General features: G+C 43.5%; 1 protein-coding gene across 1 annotated transcript in view; it reads left to right on the forward strand.

The window, feature by feature from the left end:
- Positions 1-16,563, forward strand: part of LOC126188115 (alpha-tocopherol transfer protein-like) — a 76,082-nt gene that overhangs the window by 22,950 nt on the left and 36,569 nt on the right. The window contains exons 2-5 of the mRNA XM_049929587.1: positions 327-467; positions 4,300-4,459; positions 6,415-6,664; positions 6,798-6,908. Of these exons, the coding sequence (XP_049785544.1) occupies positions 329-467; positions 4,300-4,459; positions 6,415-6,664; positions 6,798-6,908 (660 nt within the window). The 5' untranslated portion in view covers positions 327-328. The remainder of the gene's footprint in view (positions 1-326; positions 468-4,299; positions 4,460-6,414; positions 6,665-6,797; positions 6,909-16,563) is intronic.

Raw genomic sequence — 16,563 nt, forward strand, 5'->3', positions numbered from 1 at the left:
GAAGGTTGTAACGAAAATTTCCGAACACCTCGTATTAACACAATTTTTGGTAGCTCGAGAAGGAAATGCTATGACCTGGTAAAGTAAAAGAGCCGCGCGAAATTAGCCAAGCGGTCGAGGGCGCTGCAGACATGGGCTGTACGCCTGATTCCGGCGGAGGTTCGAGTCCTCCCTTGGGCATGGGTGTGTTTGTCCTTAGGATAATTTAGGTTAAGTAGTGTGTAAGCTTAGGGACTGATGACCTTAGTAGTTAAGTCCCATAAGATTTCACACACATTTGAACATTTTTTTTTGAAAGTAAAAGACGATTACCCTCTCTGTGGCAGGTATGGCGTTCGAGTTCCCGACAGAAGAGCAGAAGGCGCTTGTGCGCCAGCAGCTGGGGACGAGCGAGGCAGATATCCGACAGGCAGTGGCCACCATTCGCAACTGGCTTCAGACACAACCGCACCTGCCCGACGTCATAGGTCAGCACGTCACCACTATCTGTCTCTTTCTGCACTGGCTAACTCTTCACGAAGCAACAGATTGGTATCATGCAAAACGTAACCTATAACTCCATCACTACCTTTAAATGCTGAACATTCTCTGCATCTAGCTGTACTTAGAACGCTACCGAGCGTGATAGTGCAGTGGTTAGCACACTGGACACGCATTCTGCAGGACAACGCTTCTAACCCCCATCCACCAATCCAGGTTTAGGTCTTCCGTGATTTCCGTAAATCGCCCCAGGCAAATGTCTGGATGATTCATTTGAAATGGCACGGTCCTTCATCCTTGACACATTGCTTCAGTTTTTACATGGCTCTCGAGCTTTAAAAAGCACTGTTTATCGGCCCGCAAGTATTGTGAAACAATGAATGATGACCGGACAGTGAGGGGTCGGGCACAGATGTTTTGTGCAACATTCCTGGTATTCCTGTCTATTGTGCCACGTCTTCCTTTTCTGTTCTGAGCGCACAGTTTATAAAACAGTGTCTCCTGCAAAGTGCGATATCCTGCTGAGAGGTAGCGCCTGATATCTTGCAGCCCACATAACATAACTGTCACCCGTTTCGTTCTTCATAGACTTGCGCTCGACTAAAACTGTGGTTCTACCGTATTAGTTCAGCGCATAAATTTTGTAGTAAATGGTAGGATTGCAAGTAGTATTGGTAGCATTTGTAGGAAAAAAAGACACAAATGACTCTGAGACAGCAACTAGGAGCTATGACTTCTCTTTGTTCGTTGTTCGTTTGTTTTGCACATAACAATTCAGTATTAATCAATTGTGTATTTTATATCCTTAAAAATGTATTTCGCATTTTATAAGTAATAAAAACTAGTTGATCACGTAACTTCTGCTCTTTCATGTAACCAAAGAAATTGCTATTGATACAAGTACAGTTGACATGCACAGGACAACAAAATATATATAAATGTTGTTATTTTGCAATTACTTTGTTTATCATGATCAACGGTGACAGTTTCCTTATTAAAGACAAGAGCAAAAGTTGTTTATGAAATACAGAACCATATTTTATATGATCTCGTTGTAGAATTAAAGCGATGTTTGATATGCTATTGTTTTGCGCTCTCTTTATTTTACCTTTCTTTGAGGAAATCGCTTTTTCTGGTGCTATACGACAAATCTTTATCTTAATTCTCACTTAATTTCTATACGGTTTACCACTTCCAGTTTCTAGAAAAGTCTAGTATGACACTGATTGCACACTCAGACAAAGCGATAAAAATAACGCCCAAAAGGTATGCAACAAGCTTAATATATTGGTAACGCTATTATGATCATAAATGACGAAGGCTACTAGGGAAACCACCGTAGACTACAGCTACGTACGGTAATCTGCGGTATCCTATGGTAGTTTTACAGCAGTACTTCTTAATGACAATCTGCGTCTACATACTACATCTGCAGCGAAGAATCTCCTAGACCGTTTGGAATGAGATGGATTTGATCACCCATCATACAACCCAAACTTTGCTCCTTCTCACTTTTATCTCTTTGCTCACGTCAGCCGCTGGCCATGACGACCCCATTTCGGCACAGACAACGAGCTGGAGGCTAGCGTAAGGAATTGGCGAATATCACAGGTGCTGTCTTTGCTGTCTTCTATGAAGAGGGTACGGAAAAGTTGGTACCACGCTACCACAAACGATTATATCAGATCGGCATGCATGTAGAGAAGCCGCTTGAAGGTGCGCCTAGCAAAATTTTGCAAGAAAATCATTTTTTATTTTCGTTGTGGTATCTATTTCTCGACCAGTCGGAGGTTGAAATGAAAATAGGCCTCATTTATGGGGCAGTCAATTGAAAACGAAACGAACGGAAAAATAGTATTTAAAGTGTTTCTTATTTCAAAAGTAATCGCCATAACTGTTAATAAATTTATTCCACTGGGAGACAAGATGGTAAACGTCTTAAAGGAAAATATATACCGTTGCTGACGGGACCATGATTGTACCCAAGCGTCCACCTCTACGTCTTAGGGAAATCGATAGCTACGAACGTCTTTCTTCGGGGCTCCAAAAGTATCGAAATCGCATGGCGAGAGATCGGTATTGAATGGAAGATGAGTAAGGGCTTCTCTGCGAAACTTCTGCAGCGTTGTGGCCGATATACTGCCGTAGTTGTTTCAGCTATGTTGCAGAAATTTCTTTGGGCATCCTTATACATCCTCCACACAGGCTCGACCTCTCGTCATCATCATCATCATCATCATCATCATCATCATCATCATCATTTAAGACTGATTATGCCTTTCAGCGTTCGGTCTGGAGCATAGTCCACCTTATAAAATTCCTCCATGATCCCCTATTTATTGCTAACATTGGTGCCTCTTCTGATGTTGAGCCTATTACTTCAAAATCCTTCTTAATCGAATCCAGGTACCTTCTCCTTGGTATACCTCGACTCCTCTTACCCTCTACTGCTGAACCCATGAGTCTCTAGGGTAAGCTTCCTTCTCCCATGCGTGACCCCACCATCTAAGCCTGATCGCCCTGACTGCTACATGTATAGAATTCATTCCCAGTTTTTCTTTGATTTCCTCATTGTGGACACCCTCCTGCCATTGTTCCCATCTACTAGTACCAGCAATCAAACTACTTTCATATCCGTAACCTCAACCTTATTGATAAGGTAACCTGAATCCACCCAGCTTTCGCTCCCATACAACAAAGTTGCTCGAAAGATTGAACGGTGCACAGATAACTTAGTCTTAGTACTACTTCCTTCTTGCAGAAGAGAGTAGATCGTAGCTGAGCGCTTACTGTATTAGCTTTGCTACACCTCGCTTCCAGTTCTTTCACTATGCTGTCATTCTGTGAGAATATGTATCCTCTCGTCATGAGATTTAAATATTTTTGAAGTCCTGAAGGCAGACATTCGTGTCCGTCGACTTTCTCGGACGAAGACGTGCACGCATGGGTTCAAATGTGTGTCAGTAAGCAACCGCGATCATTTTTAAAGAAGGCATTGACCGTCTTGACTCACACTGGTATAAATTAATTCCCAGTTATTGTGACTATTTGTCAAATAACAAACAGTTTACATACTTTTTTTCATCTGTCTCGTCTTCAAATAAATGTTTGAAATGGCTCTGAGCACTATGGGACTTAACATCTGTGGTCATCAGTCCCCTAGAACTTAGAACTACTTAAACCTATCTAACCTAAAGACATCACACACATCCATGCCCGAGGCAGGATTCGAACCTGTGACCGTAGCGGTCACGCAGTTCCAGACTGAAACGCCTAGAACCGCACGGCCACACCTGCCGGCTGTCTCGTCTTCATCTGACTGCATCTTCTAAATGAACACATGTCTCGGTTGCTGTTTTAAAAGTGTTTACGACTAGGCGTGGTGTATCTTAGTTGTGCACTACAAGCAAATTTAAATGATGTGGCACATGACAGCAAAGATATTGGACTAATTCCTCCTTCAATTTCTATAGACGTTCTAATTGCAAACGTAATGAAATGTTTTGCGATACTTATGCCGGTAGCTACTTTTAGTGTATCTGCCTCCCCTCAAAAGTGTTCGCCATTAACATGCTCCAACAACATAACTTGCTTTTGACTTCACAATTCTACTCGTTTTCCACATCCGTGAGTTCCTTATCTGTAAAAATCAGTAACGAATCCCTGCTTTCAGAACTACATGTCTGTATGGACCATTCGTTCTCGTAAATAACATGGAATAGCTGCTGGAATCAGAGCGATTACTTGGAACTTTCAGATGACTGCACCACCTTATTATTTCGTCTTCTGATTCTCATACTTTTTTTTATTTCACAACAGACGATGAACGGCTGGAACGATTATACATAAGCTGTAAGTGCAGGACGGAGATGGTGAAACAGATACTCGATGCCAGCTACACACTGAAGAAGAGGTTCCCCGAACTACTGATGAACAGAGATCCACTAGGGGAAGACATTATTACAGCTCTGAAGTGCACGTAAGTAAAACTCAGGAGAGAACTCATCCACATATTTATTTCCAAACCTTCAGAATGCCGAATGTTTTGCACAGCGTGCTTACACTGTATACAGTTTGTTAACGTTCTCCTGAAATTATGAGTAACAGCCTGCCAAACGACTCTTTAAGTCCACACCAATAAACATTCTTCTTAGATTCACCGTTGTCCATATCGATTTCCACAGCTGAGAAGCTCTTAATTTGTAACTAGCCAGAAAACGGAGTCTACAAACAACTAAATTTTCTGTTTCCACCAGGCACCGACGTTTACTGATGGTCCAGCTCTAATAGCGTTCTACGGTGCCTTTCTCTATTTCGAAAATAGGGGATCTGTTTCCTTTATGTTTGTGGTAATTATAAAACTTCTTATGTTTATTTCATCTAGAGGCTGAAGACAAGAACAAGATAATTCTTTCTCGAATTCAAAGATTCGTTGACAGATGTTTCAGGCTATTTTACACCATGTGGTATTTTCAGCTTCGTCAGGTAGGTTTGTTGACCATACTGGGGCACGACGCCTTTCAAATTTCTAAGATATATACGTGAGCAGTAATGGAATTTATTTTCATTCTTTGGATCTCGTGAAACTGTTTATGCTGCCTTCAATCATCAACTGTTTGCACCCGTAATTTATCGATTGCTAGCAAAGTCAGTTCATCAGCATCAGACTATGCGTAAGATACTAAAACGAAACCGCGTCTATGAAAGTTACATAACGTTTAGTGGTTTAAAACATTAGAATGTTCATATGAAAATGTTCGGTTAAGGGATTTCATACTTTGGCTTATTATTTGTGTTAGTTCGAAAAGAAGAAAAAGAAAAAAGAAATTAATACATAAATGTTTGACGTGGTAGATATTTATAGGAAATAGGTGAGGGCCATCTAGTGGCTGCGGAGGATATAAAGGATTATGTCTGAGTATAGCACTTCACGAAACATGTGACTGTGGATAAGCGTTTTGTTTCGTATACACAGTGCCTAAAATTCTAACAATAAGCTATATACAATCGTAAATTACACTATTGCTACCATGTCTTGTGAAAGTGTTATTTTGTTGAATCGAAAATATAAAATATAACTATCATTTTTGGGGTCATATTTCCATAAATTAATTGGAAATAACATTTGAGGCTGTTTTCACTCTAAAATACTGATCTCTAACACAAACCTCAGTTGCAGTCACTACAACATTCAGCTTTTCAGCGTTTTTGGTAAAATCAAATGTGAATTTTGTTTAGTAACAAATTATTGTCTTTTCATTTAACACATGTGAAGAACAGAAATCAGTTATAAATGATGTTTTTGTTGAAATCGGTCTAGATATTATGATTCATACGAATCAGAAATAGATTTCTGTAGCAAATATATATTTTTAAACTGTTAATGAGAGCCTATTAGATCTTTCTCTGGTATTATCGGCATCATTAAACGAAATATCCATATTCTTGTAAACTCTTTCCGAAGTGAATTTCCTTCAGTTTAAGATACACTAAGATCACTGCCGCTGATCACGTGATGTTGACACATGGCAAACGTAGGTGCCTAGCTATATGACCCGTGTTAAATTATTGGGAGGCCAAGCCTAATTTACGGAAAGGTGTTGCTTTCCATTAGACTTATAATGCGAATCACAGGCATCTAGTCTAACTGATGCTATACTTTTTTTTGTATTGTGGACTCAAATTTAGTCTCTGTCACCTGACACCCAGATCCAGGTAAAATATATGAAGAAGATAATCTGAATTAAAGTGCAAATGTATTACTATATTTACATCAGAAATCACTATTGCAATTTATTTTTCAATTATCTTTACCAGTGCGATTTATCAGAGGTAGTATCTACTTTGCACTAATTTATTCAGATTTTAAGAGATTTATTATGTCTGCTTCACCTACGTTCCTTCTATGCATAATGTCTAGCAACTCGTTTCCAGGAAAGTGCCTACGATGCCTCGCCTCACGCCACAGTTTCATCGAGTTGGAGTCCTCGCCGGTATCGACCCAGACCCTACGAATTTAAACCCTGTGCATGTTGTGAAGGCTAGTCTCATGATAATGAATTTCGTTCTGTCATATGACTACTCCGTTGGATACATCTTCCTGATCGACCTACAGAACGTATCAACTGGACACTTAAGCAAGTTGACGGTTCGCGACGTTCGGGCACTCGAACTGATTTCCAGGGTACGTATTTAATTGACAACATTTCGGAATGCTCTTTTTACCACCAACAGTAAAGTGGAAATTATGTATTAATTTAATTAGTTTCTTCAGCTTTTGAAACTAACATGCGTCTGCGACTGTCTTTTGTTTGCAGACAGCTTACGCCAAGAGAATCAGAGCCATACATTTTCTAAACGCACCGAAAATAATGAACATGGTGATGTCTATAGTGAAACCTGCTCTGCCCGAAAAACTACAGAAGAGGGTGAGTTAAACGACCAATTGTTTGTTCAGAGTTGGGGGGCTAGACAAAACGGTGTTAATTTACTGCTGTCGTTACATACATTTTCCTATACCCATTATGTTTATTTCAGGTGCCATAGCCCGCATCTCGTGGTCGTGCGGTAGCGTTCTCGCTTCCCACGCCCGGGTTCCCGGGTTCGATTCCCGGCGGGGTCAGGGAATTTCTCTGCCTCGTGATGGCTGGGTGTTGTGTGCTGTCCTTAGGTTAGTTAGGTTTAAGTAGTTCTAAGTTCTAGGGGACTGATGACCATAGATGTTAAGTCCCATAGTGCTCAGAGCCATTTGAACCATTTTTTTCAGGTGCCATATTTCAAAATAATTTTGCTAGCTGCCTATACTCACCTTATAAATACTCTATGCGATGAATTTTCTGTATCCCCGTCCAAAGATGTGTGCAGTGGGGTGGCAAATTTGTGATGACGAGCGTTTTTGACGCTTGTCGGTGGCGCCATCCTGGGCCGGAAATCGGGACTAGATGCGCAGAGTGGTGGTCAGTGTGAGTTGGTATGAGGAGACAGATGATTCTTATTGGCCAAGCTCGGGACGGAATTCGTGAGAATTTATCTGGCTAAAGGCACTTAGTGGACCTTGGGACAGATCAGTGTTTACCCAGTTTCCAGGGTCGCGTATGCATACGGAGATGTAGTGCAACTATGGCCTTTGGCTGAGACCGTTGGGTTTTGTACAACAGTAGTATGCTAGGTGACATATAGACAGCAAAGGATTAGGGCGGTGCGTATAACAGTGCATTTTTCGCCTATACGTCTGCTGTATAACTACATTTCTAGTTGCGCTGCCTATTGTGGATAGTAGTGATGACAAATCAGTGTTCTCTTAACATTTTGCTGCTAACAGCTGTGATCACAAGAGACACTTGACTCTCTAAGGAGCAGTTGTGATCTGTATGTTAGATCGAGTCGTTTGTCGCTTCATTAATCACAACAGGCCACTTACAATGTGCACTTTTTTTTACTGTTTTGAGTCATCAGTTTTCGGACTCGTTTGATGCTGCTCGCCAAGGATTCCTCTCCTCTTCCTACGTCTTCATATCAGAGTACCCGGCCGCTGTGGTCGAGCGGTTCTAGACGCTTCAGTCCAGAACCTCGCTACTGCTACGGTCGCAGGTTCGAATCCTACCTCGGGCAGAGCTGTCTGTGATGTCCTTAGGTTAGTTAGGTTTAAGTAGTTCTAAGTTCTAGGGGACTGATGACCTCAGATGTTCAGAGCCATTTGAACAATATCAGAGTAGGACTTGCAACCTGCGTCCTCAATTATTTGTTGGATGTATTCCAATCTCTGTTTTTCCCTACAGTTTTTGCCCTCCACAGCTCCCTCTACTACCATGAAAGTCATTCCCTGATGTCTTAACAGATTTTCCATCACCCTGTCCATTCTCCTTGTCAATGTTTCCCACATATTCCTTTCCTCTCCGATTCTGTGCAGAATCTCCTCATTCTTACCTTATCAGTCCACCTAATGTGTACCATTGTTCGTTCACCGCCGTTAAAGCACTTCCTGGGTCAACTAAAGCACGAACTGGCTCCTCCTGGCAACATACTAAACGTACATTCCTACGTTCTCTGTTAGTAATTCCCTGTGTCAACATGACTTGAGGGATAAGTTTCGCCGGCCGCGATGGCCGTGCGGTTCTAGGCACTTCAGTCCGGAACCGCGTGACTGCTACGGTCGCAGGTTCGAATCCTGCCTCGGGCATGGATGTGTGTGATGTCTTTAGGTTAGTTAGGTTTAAGTAGTTCTAAGTTCTAGGGGACTGATGACCTCAGATGTTGAGTTCCATAGTGCTCAGCACCATTTGGATACGTTTCATAATATTGCTAACGGCCCTCGTTTCCCACTGTCAATTTGTAGTACCCCTCCGTTTATTAAATCCACATTTATCTACACTTACGTCACACTTGTAACGTTTCCCCACAACTCAGCACTTGATCCGTATAAGTGTGTAAAATCCGTTCCGCTGCTCTATTATAATTTTGTGTAATGTGTCCGATAAAATATTATCTCATTTCATCGACATATGATGTAGCCGGTATTTGGGTACTAGTTCATGAAGTTGTTGAAATGTGGGAGGTGCTGTGCAGAAAACCGCTATTTTTCTATCTTGTGTTTTAATGGCAACGAAATGGGGCTTATTATTTGTGTTTCCGTGTACTGGAGACATAATACTTTTATTGTGTTTTGAATTCTAGTTTCGTATGCGTCAGTGGATTCCTTCCACAGCTCTTTCTTTCCATATCATGCACATAGTCTCTTGAAAGGGCCGCGGGGGTATCACATTATTACAAATGTTCCTTTGCAACTCATGGCAGCAAGGGAGGGGAAGAAAACCAAAGTGCACTCCGTGTGCATACCGGGGGGAGTCATTCCAGATGTGGAAAGGGTCCTTCCGGATGCCATGAAGGGTACAGGGTGCACCCATCTGCAGGTGGTCGCTCATGTCGGCACCAATGATGTGTGTCGCTATGGATCGGAGGAAATCCTCTCTGGCTTCCGGCGGCTATCTGATTTGGTGAAGACTGCCAGTCTCGCTAGCGGGATGAAAGCAGAGCTCACCATCTGCAGCATCGTCGACAGGACTGACTGCGGACCTTTGGTACAGAGCCGAGTGGAGGGTCTGAATCAGAGGTTGAGACGGTTCTGCGACCATGTGGGCTGCAGATTCCTCGACTTGCGCCATAGGGTGGTGGGGTTTCGGGTTCCGCTGGATAGGTCAGGAGTCCACTACACGCAACAAGCGGCTACACGGGTAGCAGGGGTTGTGTGGCGTGGGCTGGGCGGTTTTTTAGGTTAGATGGCCTCGGGCAAGTGCAGAAAGGGCAACAGCCTCAACGGGTGCGGGGCAAAGTCAGGACATGCGGGGACCAAGCAGCCATCGGTATTGTAATTGTAAACTGTCGAAGCTGCGTTGGTAAAGTACCGGAACTTCAAGCGCTGATAGAAAGCACCGAAGCTGAAATCGTTATAGGTACAGAAAGCTGGCTGAAGCCAGAGATAAATTCTGCCGAAATTTTTACAAAGGCACAGACGGTGTTTAGAAAGGATAGATTGCATGCAACCGGTGGCGGAGTGTTCGTCGCTGTTAGTAGTAGTTTATCCTGTAGCGAAGTAGAAGTGGATAGTTCCTGTGAATTATTATGGGTGGAGGTTACACTCAACAACCGAGCAAGGTTAATAATTGGCTCCTTTTACCGACCCCCCGACTCAGCAGCATTAGTGGCAGAACAACTGAGAGAAAATTTGGAATACATTTCACATAAATTTTCTCAGCATGTTATGGTCTTAGGTGGAGATTTCAATTTACCAGATATAGACTGGGACACTCAGATGTTTAGGACGGGTGGTAGGGACAGAGCATCGAGTGACATTATACTGAGTGCACTATCCGAAAATTACCTCGAGCAATTAAACAGAGAACCGACTCGTGGAGATAACATCTTGGACCTACTGATAACAAACAGACCCGAACTTTTCGACTCTGTAAGTGTAGAACAGGGAATCAGTGATCATAAGGCCGTTGCAGCATCCCTGAATATGGAAGTTAATAGGAATATTAAAAAAGGGAGGAAGGTTTATCTGTTTAGCAAGAGTAATAGAAGGCAGATTTCAGACTACCTAACAGATCAAAACGAAAATTTCTGTTCCGACACTGACAATGTTGAGTGTTTATGGAAAAAGTTCAAGGCAACCGTTAAATGCGTTTTAGACAGGTACGTGCCGAGCAAAACTGTGAGGGACGGGAAAAACCCACCGTGGTACAACAACAAAGTTAGGAAACTACTGCGAAAGCAAAGAGAGCTTCACTCCAAGTTTAAACGCAGCCAAAACCTCTCAGACAAACAGAAGCTAAACGATGTCAAAGTTAGCGTAAGGAGGGCTATGCGTGAAGCGTTCAGTGAATTCGAAAGTAAAATACTAGGTACCGACTTGACAGAAAATCCTAGGAAGTTCTGGTCTTACGTTAAATCAGTAAGTGGCTCGAAACATCATGTCCAGACACTCTGGGATGATGATGGCATTGAAACAGAGGATGACAAGCGTAAAGCTGAAATACTAAACACCTTTTTCCAAAGCTGTTTCACAGAGGAAGACCGCACTGCAGTTCCTTCTCTAAATCCTCGCACCAACGAAAAAATGGCTGACATTGAAATAAGTGTCCAAGGAATAGAAAAGCAACTGGAATCACTCAACAGAGGAAAGTCCACTGGACCTGACGGGATACCAATTCGATTCTACACAGAGTACGCGAAAGAACTTGCCCCCCTTCTAACAGCCGTGTACCGCAAGTCTCTAGAGGAACAGAAGGTTCCAAATGATTGGAAAAGAGCACAGGTAGTCCCAGTCTTCAAGAAGGGTCGTCGAGCAGATGCGCAAAACTATAGACCTATCTCTCTGACGTCGATCTGTTGTAGAATTTTAGAACATGTCTTTTGCTCGAGTATCATGTCGTTTTTGGAAACTCAGAATCTACTATGTAGGAATCAACATGGATTCCGGAAACAGCGATCGTGTGAAACCCAACTCGCATTATTTGTTCATGAAACCCAGAAAATATTAGATACAGGCTCCCAGGTAGATGCCATTTTCCTTGACTTCCGGAAGGCGTTCGATACAGTTCCGCACTGTCGTCTGATAAACAAAGTAAGAGCCTACGGAATATCAGACCAGCTGTGTGGCTGGATTGAAGAGTTTTTAGCAAACAGAACACAGCATGTTGTTCTCAATGGAGAGACATCTACAGACGTTAAAGTAACCTCTGGCGTGCCACAGGGGAGTGTTATGGGACCATTGCTTTTCACAATATATATAAATGACCTAGTAGATAGTGTCGGAAGTTCCATGCGGCTTTTCGCGGATGATGCTGTAGTATACAGAGAAGTTGCAGCATTAGAAAATTGTAGCGAAATGCAGGAAGATCTGCAGCGGATAGGCACTTGGTGCAGGGAGTGGCAACTGACCCTTAACGTAGACAAATGTAATGTATTGCGAATACATAGAAAGAAGGATCCTTTATTGTATGATTATATGATAGCGGAACAAACACTGGTAGCAGTTACTTCTGTAAAATATCTGGGAGTATGCGTGCGGAACGATTTGAAGTGGAATGATCATATAAAATTAATTATTGGTAAGGCGGGTACCAGGTTGAGATTCATTGGGAGAGTCCTTAGAAAATGTAGTCCATCAACAAAGGAGGTGGCTTACAAAACACTCGTTCGACCTATACTTGAGTATTGCTCATCAGTGTGGGATCCGTACCAGATAGGGTTGACGGAGGAGATAGAGAAGATCCAAAGAAGAGCGGCGCGTTTCGTCACAGGGTTATTTGGTAACCGTGATAGCGTTACGGAGATGTTTAACAAACTCAAGTGGCAGACTCTGCAAGAGAGGCGCTCTGCATCGCGGTGTAGCTTGCTCGCCAGGTTTCGAGAGGGTGCGTTTCTGGACGAGGTATCGAATATATTGCTTCCCCCTACTTATACCTCCCGAGGAGATCACGAATGTAAAATTAGAGAGATTAGAGCGCGCACAGAGGCTTTCAGACAGTCGTTCTTCCCGCGAACCATACGCGACTGGAACAGGAAAGGGAGATAATGACAGTGGCACGTAAAGTGCCCTCCGCCACACACCGTTGGGTGGCTTGCGGAGTATAAATGTAGATGTAGATGTAGATATATTGCATGATTGTTTTCTAATAATTCTAATATACACTCTCTCAAGGTTCCTTCCAAATTAGCGGCTAATAACCGCAACAATTCAGTCTACGACAAGGTGATTATATGTCCTATTCTTGGACATCTACAAACAATCCTAAAAATTCTACTATTCGTGCAAGAGAGTTACCTGCAAAATTTTTACACCTTAGAATGTACTCCTGTAACGGATTAGGCGACTTAGTATAATTATTCGTCACCTACCCCTGATTTTACAATATTTCCATCTGAGATTTTTGCATTTGAGGAACTTATTATACACACCTATCCCAACTAACCGTTGACCAATCTCTGTCGTTAGTGGTTGTAATGTAGAAACGTCATTCCCTGCCACGCCCGCCTCATCCGTAAACCTGTGTTTATAGTGTTGAAAAAGTGCCTCCAGTCGTCTAAGTAGGCCAACAGTGGGTCTTCATTCGCGAAATAACTTTATATACTTCAAAATCCTGAAGCACAGCGCTCAGTGCGCTGATGGTCTGGCTTAACTCGTCTTGGTGGAGCTTGAAAGTGGTATATTTTCCAGTAGTAAGTCATTATTGCTGCACCAATTCATCCAGCATTCTTTGTGAATCGATACGTCTCTTTTTTAAATTTCGTACGCGCTCAGATGTTTTCATATTTTTATTAAAACTAAACATTCACCAACGATTACAAATTATTAAATCAGTCATGAAAATCTTGTTTTTCTGTACACCTTCTGCGGATGATATGTTGCAGTGGAAATTTAGCAAATAACTTTCAATGAAACAATTTGTGGAAACTCGCAACTAAATGTAACTACTTTCTTTTAAAATTTTAATTTACTTGAAATTACTAAACCAAAACATTTGTAAAGGGTAATGATTATTTATGCAGTTAAAATTTACTGAAAATTCTTGACCGGAAGAACCGTAAAACAATAATTATTATTTACACGACTCAATGCAACAGGCACAGTTTATTGCTAATTATGAAATAGCAATTAATGAATTGTTTACAATTTATTTCCATCCGTCGCACACCAGGATATGAAAGCATCTTACACACTGTCACAATGATGTAACATTAACAACCCTTAAGGTTACATTACATTACCAACATTTGAGAAAGACTAGTAAATTTCATTTGACCCCAGTTTGGTTGAGAACCCATGCGCCCCAGCAGCTTCAAACCGGCTACGTAGACAACAATTTTTCCAAACAGTAACAGAGTGATAACATATTACAATTTAGTCTGTCACATAGCACTAGAACTTTACACAAATCTCAAACACACCTCGAAAGAAAATAAGCTCAAGCATCGTGTCCTGACAGCACGAGTAAAAAAGCAACGCCCTTTTTTTCTTAGATAGAGGGATACACTTCCATCGTACTTAAATACCAGTTACTACGTGCGTATACATTTGAATGTTTGTCACTGTAATTCTTATATCACACAGAAATACCTCATTCCGCATCCGCCTGTCACGTGTGGCATATGACACATATAATCAGAAAGATTATGACGAAGTGATAAACGGATCGATGTAACATACAAATGCTCCTAAAAGATTCAGTTGCGTGATGTAATCACAACCATTAGCAGCAAAATGTTAACTGAATACTGACTTGTCTTCACCAGTACCCACAACAGGCTGCGTAACTAGAAACGTAGGCACGCGTTATACAGCAGAAATGTAATCGTTTGCTTCCCACCGGCTACCCAGCATACCACTGTCGTACAAAACCTCGGGCCACAGTTCCACGACACCTCTATATGCAATGTCGACCTGGAAATGTGGATAAACACAGATCTCCCCCAAGTGCAATGAAGCCTTTAGTCAGAGAAAATGCGCACGCAATCCGTATGACCGTGGCCAGGCTGCCGTCTCCTGGGGCCAACTCGGACGGACCGCCGTTCTGCGCCTCTAGCTCCGGTTTCCGGGCCAGGTGGCGCCACCGCTAAGGGTCAAGGACGCTGGCCATAACAACCGCACGCCACAGATGGTTGCAGGTAAGGCTATCAATCAATCCATACTTTAGAACACCACTAACAGTGCCCGTCTCTGTGACTCAAAAACGGCATTATTTTTCACACTGTGCGTGCTATAGTACACTCCTGGAAATGGAAAAAAGAACACATTGACACCGGTGTGTCAGACCCACCATACTTGCTCCGGACACTGCGAGAGGGCTGTACAAGCAATGATCACACGCACGGCACAGCGGACACACCAGGAACCGCGGTGTTGGCCGTCGAATGGCGCTAGCTGCGCAGCATTTGTGCACCGCCGCCGTCAGTGTCAGCCAGTTTGCCGTGGCATACGGAGCTCCATCGCAGTCTTTAACACTGGTAGCATGCCGCGACAGCGTAGACGTGAACCGTATGTGCAGTTGACGGACTTTGAGCGAGGGCGTATAGTGGGCATGCGGGAGGCCGGGTGGACGTACCGCCGAATTGCTCAACACGTGGAGCGTGAGGTCTCCACAGTACATCGATGTTGTCGCCAGTGGTCGGCGGAAGGTGCACGTGCCCGTCGACCTGGGACCGGACCGCAACGACGCACGGATGCACGCAAAGACCGTAGGATCCTACGCAGTGCCGTAGGGGACCGCACCGCCACTTCCCAGCAAATTAGGGACACTGTTGCTCCTGGGGTATCGGCGAGGACCATTCGCAACCGTCTCCATGAAGCTGGGCTACGGTCCCGCACACCGTTAAGCCGTCTTCCGCTCACGCCCCAACATCGTGCAGCCCGCCTCCAGTGGTGTCGCGACAGGCGTGAATGGAGGGACGAATGGAGACGTGTCGTCTTCAGCGATGAGAGTCGCTTCTGCCTTGGTGCCAATGATGGTAGTATGCGTGTTTGGCGCCGTGCAGGTGAGCGCCACAATCAGGACTGCATACGACCGAGGCACACAGGGCCAACACCCGGCATCATGGTGTGGGGAGCGATCTCCTACACTGGCCGTACACCACTGGTGATCGTCGAGGGGACACTGAATAGTGCACGGTACATCCAAACCGTCATCGAACCCATCGTTCTACCATTCCTAGACCGGCAAGGGAACTTGCTGTTCCAACAGGACAATGCACGTCCGCATGTATCCCGTGCCACCCAACGTGCTCTAGAAGGTGTAAGTCAACTACCCTGGCCAGCAAGATCTCCGGATCTGTCTCCCATTGAGCATGTTTGGGACTGGATGAAGCGTCGTCTCACGCGGTCTGCACGTCCAGCACGAACGCTGGTCCAACTGAGGCGCCAGGTGGAAATGGCATGGCAAGCCGTTCCACAGGACTACATCCAGCATCTCTACGATCGTCTCCATGGGAGAATAGCAGCCTGCATTGCTGCGAAAGGTGGATATACACTGTACTAGTGCCGACATTGTGCATGCTCTGTTGCCTGTGTCTATGTGCCTGTGGTTCTGTCAGTGTGATCATGTGATGTATCTGACCCCAGGAATGTGTCAATAAAGTTTCCCCTTCCTGGGACAATGAATTCACGGTCTTCTTATTTCAATTACCAGGAGTGTATTTACGAGAGCGCTTTTAGTGTTAGCGTTTCATATCTAACGATATTCGCACACCCAAGGACCAACGTCGAAACGATGTCAATTGATAATATAATAATCAGTCGAAGCGAGCGGACCTCAAATTTACCATGTTATCACGAATTAGTTTCTACGTGTGATATTCAAAACACTACTGAGGTGTCAAGGGTGTTCTGAACAGCATTTCGACACAAAGCAGCTCAACAGACTGTGGAGTGGAAGGGGTAGGCTAGCAATAGAACAGTGCATCACCACTGTGTAAACACTCATTTATTGAACACCTAAGTCAGGTATTACCCAAAAGGAACAATCAGTACAAATTACAAAATAATATTCTTATCCTTTAAGTCACTCAAACATTTAAACAGGCAGGAAG

Source organism: Schistocerca cancellata, chromosome 5 (assembly GCF_023864275.1).
Source record: "Schistocerca cancellata isolate TAMUIC-IGC-003103 chromosome 5, iqSchCanc2.1, whole genome shotgun sequence".
NCBI classification, from domain to species: Eukaryota; Metazoa; Arthropoda; class Insecta; order Orthoptera; family Acrididae; genus Schistocerca; species Schistocerca cancellata.